General features: G+C 34.9%; 1 protein-coding gene across 1 annotated transcript in view; it reads left to right on the forward strand.

The window, feature by feature from the left end:
* Nucleotides 1–12,493, forward strand: part of LOC135226630 (uncharacterized) — a 110,640-nt gene that overhangs the window by 31,476 nt on the left and 66,671 nt on the right. Inside the window, exon 4 of the mRNA XM_064266344.1 lies at nucleotides 4,058–4,177. Coding sequence (XP_064122414.1) covers nucleotides 4,058–4,177 — 120 coding nt within the window. The remainder of the gene's footprint in view (nucleotides 1–4,057; nucleotides 4,178–12,493) is intronic.

The following is a 12,493-nucleotide window of genomic DNA, read 5'->3' on the forward strand; positions in this document are numbered from 1 at the left end:
TCTCATTTTAAAATATTTGCATATAAATCACGATAAATAGAAAAAAAACCATGTTCGGTCAACTTTGACTCTACCGCAATGGTCGAAAAACGCAATTGTAAGCTAAAACTCTTACAGTCTAGTAATATGCAGTCATTTATCTTCATCTTGAAACAAATTCGAAGTCTAGCACAATATTTAGATTTATGGTGAATTTAAAAAAAAAAAATCTTTCCTTCCCTCCGCGAGCGGATTCTCCGCCACAAATCTCCGAAATGCGTACGTTCCATTCTCGGAATATTTTGCTCCGTTTCATATTAGGCATTTCATAGTTTTATATATGAAAATGTGCGCAATTTCATGTAGAATAAAACGAAAAATTTATTTGAAGGTTGTAGCTTTTCGTTATTTCCAAAAAATTAATTGCATAAAAAAAATTTAAAAAAATTTATATATAAAAAAATTCGACATTCGTCAACTTTACCTAGTCAGATATGGTCGAAAACTGCATTTGTAAGCTAATATTCTTACAGTATAGTAATATTCAATCATTTGTCTTCATTTTGAAAGAAATTGGAAGTCTCTAGGACAATATTTAGATTCATGGTGAATTTTTTGAAAAAAAATATTTTTTGTTTACGTCCGTGCGTTACGAATTCATGCATTATTTTGTGATAATATTTTCTCTGTGTTGCTTTTATTGTTTTACAATGTGTTATATACCAAAATGATCGCAATTTAGTGTACATTACAACGAAAAAAGAAGTAACTCGCTACATTTAACCGTTTTGCGCACAGCGCGATTTGAATACAATTATATATGAAATTTCATTTTTGCGCTATCATATATCGCATTATTTATATATGATAATGATAATTTTTTTCATTTCTGATGGTTGCATACTAAACTTTAGCCAATGACAAAAAAAGGAGCCAAAAATGAACTCTTAATCTTGAAAACTAAGCGCGCTGTGATTTTTTGAAAAAAATATTTTTTCCGCTTCCGCGCTCACTCTGAAACACTTCCTGCACACGGGAGACATTTTTTTTTTACCGCTTCGGCGTTTAAGGGTTAAGTCCAAGTAAATGTCCCCACACTTACATAACATTAAACTTTATTAAAAGTAAATTATGCGATTAACATTTCAGTTAGACAATTTCTGGTATTTCAAGATTAAAAGATTTTTACACTGAACTTTTTTTTTGGCAACGAAACCTCACGATATTTCCTTATTTTACTAATTCTAACTAATCAGCTACTAAGACTTTTTCCCGAACATTTGTATTTACTAACCAATAACTTTAAATTTTAATTTGAATTTTCATTGTGCCATTTTATGTTATTTTTGTGATTTTGGTTGTTTTTGTGATTTCTTGTACTTTGTTTTTTTTTTGTTTGATATTTGCCTTTTACTCTTATTCGTTACGTCGAATGAATGTTTACTGGTTTTTATTTTGTTATAACAAGGGTAACTCATGAGAGGTCTCTCGTTAGCGCACACTTTACGGTCAGTTTCAGTATCGTTTTACCAGAACTGTTAAGAGGGTTTTTGTTGTTGTTTAAGAATCGCTTACCGGTAACGTAAGACTTTGAGAATATTTCAGGGGAAAAATCTTTTATTTTTTTTTTTGGTGATCGAATACTTTAGTAAAAACCGTTTATTGTTATTATTATTTTCTTTTCGGGATATTACTGTCATAACTTTGATATTTATAATGATACTCAGTACTTAAGAAATTTCCATTAACGAGTCGATGGTCAAAGGGAGACCGACTCCTTATCAGAACGTAAGAACGCCTGTGCTCACGAGAAGTCAAACAAGGAAATTAACCATGCCGGAAGGTACACAGTCCGCGAATTCGAACGCAGCAGTAATGGGAACACATAAGGGACATGTGATTAATCACATAGCTAAATTTTGCGGAAGAAAGAACGGTCAGTTAGCTTGTAACTTAGAGAACTGGATAGAGCAAGTGGAGACACGCCTAGATAGCATAACGGGGACAGATAGAGAAAAGCTTATTGAAGCCAAGAGTTATCTTGATTTGGAAGCAGGAGGAGACTTAGAACGATACGTCCACTCCGAGACTTACCGAGATCTTAAGAATTGGGAAGAATTGAAACGGTATTTTAGGAAGGTCTATTCCACAGTTGGTGAAAGGGATCCAGTTACTAGCTTGGCAAGGATAGTGCGTCAATTTAAGTTAGACGAAAGACGTTATCAAGAGTTTAGCTCTCAGTTGTATAACAATATGAATGAATGGGGTAACTTCATGGAATCCACAGGTTGGATAGAGGCAGAAGGAGGCAAGGCAAAAATGCTAATGAGTCAATGTTAAAAAAATATTTAGACTAGCAATAATGATTGGAAGCCTGCCAACGGAAGTTATTGCAAGGATGACTCGTAAGTGGAGACATCCGATGATGTAGCGAGATTGAAGAGGAGGAAACAAAAATCCTAGGTAGAAGACCTGAAGGGAATCCTATATACAGACCTTTAGTCGCTATAGGACAAAAAGAAAGGGTCCAAATAGATCTAGGACACCATCTAGAAATCAGAATAAGATGCCAGGTAAATCTTCTCAAGGAGGATTTTCGACAGTCACGTGTTATAACTGTCAGAAGAGAGGACATTATGCCAGTGACTGCCGAGGATAGCCTTCTGTCCTTTCCATAAGATCACAGGACATAGTGCTCGAGAATGCAGGAATAAATTTGTTTCAGCTCCTAGAGGTAGATTGCTCAGTCGAGAGGCAGAAATAGAAACAATAGTCATCTCCCCCAGTTAGAGGAAATAGAATTCCGTCCCAAATAGATATGCTAATCAAACAGCAAGCATAGGTTATCAACCAGTTCAGTCAATGTCGGACGACGCAGTGGGAAATTTTCTGCTTACTGGTACAATGAATCTTCCTCTATAACAGAGAGAACGTCCGGAATGTCAAGGCTAAGCCCAGCTACACAGGTTAGCAAAGTTGATGTAGGGAACTGAATATAATTATAGACCATTTATTCCCGCACTGTTGTCTAGAGAAACCTATTGTTACATTCTTTGATACAGGTAGTCCTAAGAATATAATGTCAGAAAAGGTGTATCGGTTGTATTTTTCTCACTTAAGTTTGAATCCAGCGGTAGATTGTAGAATCACAGACGTCCAGGGTAATGATATCCACGTAATTGGACAGTTAGATTTTCCATTTAGGCTAGGAAGAATTGCTCTAAGAGAAAATGTTCTGGTAGCCAGAGATATACAATTAGCTTTTGCTCATTTGCTGATAGGTTATCCAACTATGGGTAGACAAGGGATAAGCATTGATGCCCCTAGAGAACAACTAGTGATTAACAACGGTCGTGAGATTTCTAGAATACCAATATGCAAGCCAATTAAAAGAACCCAGACTCAAGAGAATCCCACAGTAAAAGGTATCTTAAAGAAGGATAAGACAGAGGGAAGATATCCAGAATGCATCACGAGTTCACAACAGATCATTAACCTTTTAGAATCAAATCAATGCACTTATTTAAAGCTAGAGAAGGAATTAAGACTTAAACCAGGAGAAAGTACGTGGGTAGAATGTACAGTAAATCCAATTTTTGAAGGGAAGGAAATTCTCACGCTTACTGAAAAGTCGCAAGTAAATGGAATACATTATTCTTCTAGTTTACATGAAGTCAGACAGGGCAAAATCAAAAGCCCTTACCCCTTACAGATTACGAATAACAGAGGAGGAAAGGTTAAGTTAACACCAGGTACAGAGATAGGCCTAGCAGAAGTATACTCCATACCTATCCGAGTTGTAGATGGTAGACAAGCATCAAAAGCTAAAAGTGATACAGTTATCCATGGTACTCTTTTAAAATTAAATTATGAAAAACAGAAACATTTTTGCTGACATCTCAATATTATAGCAGAATCTTGCATTGTCTTATATCAAAAGGTTAAATAATATTATTATGGTAAAATATAAAAGGAAAGCTGTGAAAGAATGTATGAAAGTGCTTGGTCTTTAAACTATGTATTATTCCAAAAAATTTAATAGAAATACATTATTAGCTGTAACTGATTTTGTTTTCAGGACAGTAGGCACCGCTGTCAAGAAAAGTCCAAATCGTATACACTGTCAACCACTCAGTCCTCCTAGATCAAGAAGAAAGAGTACTCCAGGTAGCCCTAGGATAACTCCAAGCTCACCAAGGTACAACATTTATAGTATTTATATTTCCTTATATCTTGATTTAGGTAGGGAAGAAAGATCAAGGTAGAAAAGAATATCACATGGCTAATGGAGATAATACAGAAGCTGCCTGATATTTCTTGGCATTGTTCTTGTTAACTCAGTGGAAAGCATCCAGGCACACAAAGCAAAGAAAGGAAAGAATACCACTGTACATGCACATTCTGTGCCAATTTCCATTTATGGGAGGAGGGCACTAGAAATTGTTTAATTGTTTTATGTAAAACTTTGTTTTATTGTAAAATTATAGTTTGTCATTACAACCCTTTAATCTTAAATATATAACCTGAATCACAAATATAAGGGAGGGAAAGGTAAATGCAGTTGTGGAAAGGAGGACAAAGCTGTCAGAAGTACAGTTCCATTGAAAAAAAAAGCTGTGGATTGTTGGCTGAAAATATCTAAATGAGGAGAGCTCCTATAATTAATGAGTTGGGAATGAAATTATTCTCTAGGAAATACAAGCTTCCTCAGGCCCATTAAATGAAGGATGAATATGAAAAGGAGGATATGATTGATTCAAGTCTTTCCCTACAGAAAATGCATAGTACATCTTGCTAGTGAGTTTCAAGGACTACATATAGGGAGCTTTGCAAGTCATTTCACAAAGATGAAACTTAGCAAAGATGTTATGACAACACCAAGTGCTTGTTTTAAGGATAGCAGTGAATTCCAAATTATACTTTAAATCCAGAGAGGATGAAAGATACAAACCTTATGAGCCCTAGTTGTGATTGTAGCAAGGCCTTCAAAGATGCAACAGACTAAGCACAAGATATGTCCCGTAGTCAATAATAAAGAGAATTTTTAGTCACTAGTCATTCCTGGTGAATTATGTGGGGGAACATCTGAGAGGGAGATGGATGGGAAAAGATCTGCTCGCTGGAGGATGGACTCAAAAACCCTCATGGGCCATAGGAAATTGCCAGTTTTCAGCCTGAGGAAACAGGTTATGAATAGCTTATGAACCAAAAAAAGAGCTATCCCTGATAGAAGACTGAGTCTTAGTTATGACCTCCCGGGCAAGTGAGAGACCAGCTGATGACCAATATCCCAGGTGTAAAGCTTTCCTCCCTAAAGGGTATGGAGCTCACTAAACATGCTTATAGCCGACAAAGGTGATTGGGAGCACAGTTTTGAGTGTCAAATCTTAAAGAGCATCCAACAGATGCTTTTAATACAGCATAATAAGACTGTGCACCACAAAGGTCAAGTCCCAACTTGAAGAGTTTTCCAAATCTCAAGGAATGGATATAATGAAGTACAGTGGTACCTCGAGATATGAAATTAACCCGTTCGGAGGCGGCCTTCGTATCATGACTTTTTCGTATCTTGAACCGCATTTTATATGTAAAATGCCTAATCTGTTCCAAGCCCTACAAAAACACCCCAGTAAATTATATTTCCAGGCCTACAACACATTTTCTAGGGTTACGACGCCGATCCGACGGAAGAAATATGACTCCAAAAAGGGATTTTGACATGGGAAAAATCTATTTCTGGGAGAGGAAACCGTGTCGCTACGTGAAATACGTTCCTTTAGCGCTATTTCTAAGGTAAATTATTGCTAAAATACCAGAGAACTGCTAAATTGGACATGCCAGAATATTCTGACTCGCTCACCCTTTCCATACTTGAGTGAGTAATATTCAACTGCATGTAATGTTCAACCCCACTTTTACTGCATATATTAGGACTTCAGCATATGTCCCTTAGCAATAAGCATAGCCTATGTTAGCGGTTGCTACTGTAGCCTAGTCTATGATTCTGACATCTAAACCTAAGAAGCTAAAAGCTTAGAATATACCAATAAAATATATAAATAATCAGTTTGTACTCATTTCAAATAATTATTACTTAATCATTAACTATAATACACAAACAGACAAAAAGAAACCTTCCAATTGTTTATTTACATTCAGATCTTATGAGTACCAAACGAATGTCAAGCAATTACGCCAAGCAATCACTTTTCCTAGGACACAGTAAGCCATAAATTTTCATTGGTATCTCTCTTCAACTAATGAAACTACCAAACAGTATAATAACCATTCATTTCTATTCTTTATTCTATCTTTACCTAATGGAGATACCGAGTTACTGACAGCTATAATGAAACATAAACGTAACGTAATATTAAAACAGAAGAAGAATTCTAAAAAATACGTATTTGTTGGCTTCGATGATAGCGGTCTGATTTATTTTATATTTTATGATATCTAATTCACAATTGTTTTTATTAAATGTATTGCATGTACTCATTTCAAATAATTATTAAGTAACCATTAACCATAATAAACAAAAACAAAAAAAAGTTTCCAAACTTCTGTTGACATACAGCACTTACGAGTACCGAACGATCGCCAAGCAATCACTTTTCCTAGTACACAGTAAGCCATAAATTTTCATTATCTCTCTTCAACTACTGAAACTACCAAACAGTGTAATAACCATTCATTTCTATTCTTTATTCTATCTTTACCTAATGTTTTTTTTTTTTTTATTAAATGTATTGCATGAATAAGTTTTTCAATTTACAGCATCCTTTTACCAATAGAATACATAAAGCACAAGGGGTAGATGCTGACCAATAGGAGAGCAGGATCTTATGGGGTGACTAGCATCAGGAACCAATGAGAGAGCGGGAGGATGGTGGCGAGAGTTTACTCAGTTGGCGGGGCGCTAGTTTGAAAATTGTTCTCGGTGGTCCGGGTGAATCTTGGGACTTTACAGGGACTTTACAGCTACAACTTTTCATAACTTGAGTAATTTTCGTATGTAGAGCTGTAAAATTTTTCGTATTTGCTTTCGTATCTCGAGTTTGTCGTAAGTTGAGCCTTTCGTATGTCGAGGTACCACTGTAATTGAAAAGGTTTGAAACATTTGTCATTCCTCAACTAAAGATGTTTTGAATAAAGATCAGATCCAGGGAACCGATAACCTTCCTTAGATATACTTTGCCTAGTGAAGAGCTGTCGTGGAGGACCTGTAGGGGGTAGCAGTTAGCATCCGTAATAGCCACCTTTAAGCCTATCTCTCCGAGACTGCTGGTTAACTGCTTGGGATTCTGATTTGTTTCTCATTTGATATCGGGTTTTTAGCACTCGTCACTAGCTGATACAGGCAGTCCTTGGTTTACGACAGTTTCGGCTTAGGACATTCTGAGATTACGACACTTTTCAGTTACAGGCAGTCCCCAGTTATTGGTGGGGTTGCTGTTCTCAGCAGGCATCTGATAACCAAAAACCTCCATTAACCAAGATTTAGCAATTTATGGCACCCACAGCGCCAAGTGGGACAGCCCCGTAACTCTATTATTGACACTTTAATGGCGACGATAACCGAAACTCTGCCCATTATGGCACCATTAATTGTTGATATTATGGCACTAGACTAGCAACATAAAACCAGATCGCCATTAACCGAGATTTGATAACTATGGCCTGCCTGTATATATTCATCGGAAATTATTTCCAGGTTTACAACACATTTTCCAGGGTTACGATGCTGATCCGACAGAAAAAATATGACTCCAAAAAGGCCAAATGCTGTATATACGTACTGGAGTAATATTTGACTGCATGTAATGTTCAGCCCCATTTTTACTGCATATATTAGGATTTTAGCGTATATCCCTTATAATGGTGAGTTTTAATTCTAGCAATAAGTCCAGGCAATGTTAGCAGTTACTACTGTAGCCTAGCCTAAGATTCTGACATCTAAAACTAAGAAGTTAAAAGCTTAGAATATGCCTATGAAATGTATAAATAATTAGTATATACTAATTTCATTTCAATCAATAATTAATTAATTATGATAAAAAAAGTGCCTATCGACATTCGTTTACAATCATTTTGTCGAGTACCGAAATATTGCCAAGCAACCACTCTTAACTAGTTCACAGTATAGTAGTCATACATTTTTATTATCTCTCTTCAACCACTCTAACTACCAAACAGTATAATAACCATCAATTTCTATTCATTAATCTATCTTTACCTAACAAGAAAAATTCTAGAAAATATTTGTTAGCTTCAATGAGAGGAGTCTTTGATATGATTAAAGTAATTTTGTATTTTATGATAATTTAATTCACATTTTTTTTTTCATTAAATTTAATGCATGACTTAAAGTTTTTCAATTTACAGCATCATTTTACCAAAAGAATAAAAAGATACATGATTCTTTGTGAATCGAAATTGAAGAGTTACCAACTGACGAAATACAAATGGCGGCTAATATACTTTGTTTACGTTTGGGAAATTGTTAAAGTATTGGGGTTCCAATCAATTAATAAACACAAATAAAGGTGGCCAGAACAGAAATACACGTTGTGATGACCTCTGTTTTTTGGTATCCAATCTCATTGTTTTCAAACGCCGATTACAAACTAGGCGTGGTAATACTTCTTTACAAAATGACGTAGGACTTACATCTTTACACAGTTACATTTACTAACTCAAACAATTATAGAAACATCAATTATTGTAACATCCCTCTTGTTTTAAAAAGAAAGTACACACTTTAAAAAATTAAACAAGTCTTCTGGAAAATAAAGAATCAAATACTAGCAGGGTTACAAACACAAAACATCACCTGCTCATAACAAAATCTTTCAAATCTATTTGGAAAATCTTTCAATCTATTTGGCATCTTATTTCTAGTGCTTCTCACTTCTCTATTCATCCTACTGGAATGAACACCACAATCATTAATTACAGGATTGATATCAATCTGACCTTTACCATCATTTACAGATACATCAGAATTAATTCCTACATCAGTGTCAGGGCTTGCTTTCTTTGTAGGTTTGCTAGGACTAGCTTTCACACCATTTCTCTAGATTTACCTTCTCTGGTCTTCCCATTTCATTCATTTTCTTTAAATGAACTCTCTTTCACCTTTACAAAATACCATTAGACTATTCTACGTAAAATCTGTTTTCAAGTTTTTCAATAACTTTACCAAAATCCCACTTTTTCTTACCAAGAATGGAAGGTTTAATTCTTACAGTATCCCATTTTTTCTTACCAAGAATGGAAGGTTTAATTCTTACAGTATCTCCCTCAGTTAGTGCCTCCAAGTCTTTAGCACCTCTATCACGATACCATTTACTTCTACAATTTCTCAACGCTTTTCTAGTCTTCACAAATTTACCATCAAAAGGTTGGGGTTTCAACAAAGAAGTTAACATAGGTAACAAAGTTCTAGTTCTCCTGCCAAGACACCCTTGAGCAGGACTAAAATCAGATTCTTTCATAGGAATATTTCTGTAATCTAGTATTGTTAAATAACGATCCTTCCCACTCTCTACTGCTTTTACAGGAGGTTTTTTTTTTTGCAATCTTTACAGCAGACTCTACTTTACCATTTGATCTAGGATAATGAGAACTACTCGTTACATGCCCAAAGTCATAATTCAAAGCAAAATTCTTAAAATCCTCACTACTGAACTGGTGCCCATTGTCAGATATCACAACAGTAGGTTACAAAATAAGCTTTCAATTTCTTTATTACAGTACTTGCATTAGTGTTTTCAAGATGGTCTATTTTCCAAAAACTACTATAGTAATCAATAGTTACCAAATACTTATGATTCTTGATGCTCATCAAATCAACACCTACTTTTTACCATGGTCTGTCAGCCAACTCATGTGATTTCAAATTCTTTATGTTGACCAATAGGGAATCTATTTCATATTTCACCTTTTGAACAAATTGATTTACATCTGCATTCATACAAGGCCAATACAAGCACTTTCTGGCTCTTCTCAAACAACTTTCTATACCCATGGGTGATGAATGTATAGATTCTAAAATAGATGACCTCATTTTCAAGGGAATAACTACTCTGTTACCCTTTAAGATAAGACCGTTTTGAACAGAAAATTCATCCCTGATACAATAATAAGGTTTAAGTACACCTGGAATACCATTCCCATTATCAGGCCAACCACTCAGAATCACCGATTTCAGTAATTGCAATACTTCATCATCATCTGTTTCTTTCTGGATTGTTATTAAATGTTCTAGGCTAATAGGTAATAAGTTAATCATATTGTGGTCAAACAAGCTATTCCTACCATGATAAGGCAAGTAGGATCTTGACAAATAATCAGCCAATAGCATCTCAGTACCTTTCTTATGCTTTACTTCATCATCATATTGTAAACTTCTCATCAGCATACCTTGCAGACGCTTTGGTGCCCTACATAATGGTTTTAGAATGATTGTTCCAAGTGGTTTATGATAATTTTCTATTAGTCTCTCTACCAAATGTATAATCGTGAAATTTCTCTAGAGCAAAAACTATTGACAATGCCTCTTTTTTTTATCTGGGCATACTTAGTCTCAGTATCTGTTAGTGCTCTACTTGTGTATGCTACCTGTTTGCCACACTGCATCAAAGCAGCATTGGTGAGGCATCACACTGAATAGTCAACTCCTTATCTGGATCGTAGTCCTGTAAAACAGGTGTCATAGAGATTAGTTCCTTAATTCTATAAAAAGCACTACCATGAACTTCAGTCCACTCCCATTTAACACCTCGATGTGTCAGTTTTCTAATCGGCTCCATCTCATCAGATAGGTTGGGTAGAAATTTCCCTAAATAATTTACCATACCACCTAATTTCTGAATACCAGTGACATCTGTTGTTAGTTCCATTTTCAAGATAGCCTCCACTTTTGAAGGATCTGCCATTAGACCATTACCAAATTATACCTTATGAACTAGAAAAGTAACTTCTGACTTTCTTAGATTAGTCTTTTCTTTATTAAGTTTTATACCTTTTTCCTTCACCTAGTCAGCAATTCATGTAATTTGTTATCATGATCTTTTACAGCTTGTTCATAAGTATCAGCAACACCATATACCAAAATATCATCTGCAATGTAGGTAATACCCTCAAGACCTTCAAGAGCCATTTGCAACCTCTTTTAGAAAATTTCACTACTTACCATTAAACCAAAAGGTAGACTTGGCCACCTGTACTGGCCCCATGTGGTCTGAAAGGTTGTTAACCCTTAAATGCCTATTGGACATATTTTACGTCGAGATAAATTGTCTGTCGAGTGCCGACTGGACGTAATTTACGTCGACATAGAAAAGTTTTTAAAAAAATTTGTGGAAAAATACTTATAGGCCTACCAGTCGAAAACTTTTGAATCACACGCCTTGGGGGATGCTGGGAGCTCACGGATCAAGGCATGTTTTGTTTACAATCGTTACGCAGGCGCGCAAGCGCAAATTTCTTTCTTATCGCACTAAAAAGTATCAGTGACATCTCAGAAATTATTTTGTCACTTTAACACAATTTTTGCACCATTTTAAATTAGCCGTTACATGGAGTATTATATATGAAAATGTGCACAATTTCATGTAGAATACAACTAAAAAATACTCATGATTGTAGCTTTTATCAGTATTAAAATATTTTCATATAAATAACGATAAGTGCCAAAATTTCAACCTTCAGTAATATTCAGTAATATTCAATTATTTACCTTCATTTTCCAACAAATTGGAAGTCTCTAGTGCAATATTTCGATTTATGGTGAATTTATGAAAAAAACTTTTTCCTTACATCCGCACGGTAACTTCTGAAAAAATCATACGTGCGATTGTCGTAATGTATGCACCATTTTAAATTAGCCGTTACATAAAGTTTTATATATGGAAATGTGTGCAATTTCATGCACAATATAACTAAAAACAACCCATGGTTGTAGCTTTTATGAGTTTTGAAATACTTTCATATAAATAACGATAAGTGCCAAAATATCAACCTTCGGTCAACTTTGACTCTACCGAAATGGTCGAAAAACGCAATTGTAAGCTAAAACTCTTATATTCTAGTAATATTCAATCATTAACCTTCATTTAGCAACAAATTGGAAGTCTCTTGTAGAATATTTTGATTTATGGTGAATTTATGAAAAAAAAAAAAAAAAACTTTCCTTACGTCCGCGCAGTAACTCTTCCGAAAAAATCATACGTGCAATTGTGGTAATGTTTGCACCATTTTAAATTAGCCGTTACATAAAGTTTTATATATGAAAATGTGCACAATTTCATGTAGAATACAAAAAAAAAATAATTGAAGGTTGTAGCTTTTCTCATTATCGAAATATTTGCATATAAATCACGATAAATAGAAAAAACCACATTCGGTCAACTTTGACTACCGAAATGGTCGAAAAACGCAGTTGTAAGCAAAAACTCTTACAGTCTAGTAATATTCAGTCATTTATCTTCATTTTGAAAGAAATTGGAAG

This window comes from Macrobrachium nipponense, chromosome 15 (assembly GCF_015104395.2).
Source record: "Macrobrachium nipponense isolate FS-2020 chromosome 15, ASM1510439v2, whole genome shotgun sequence".
In the NCBI taxonomy this organism is placed as follows: Eukaryota; Metazoa; Arthropoda; class Malacostraca; order Decapoda; family Palaemonidae; genus Macrobrachium; species Macrobrachium nipponense.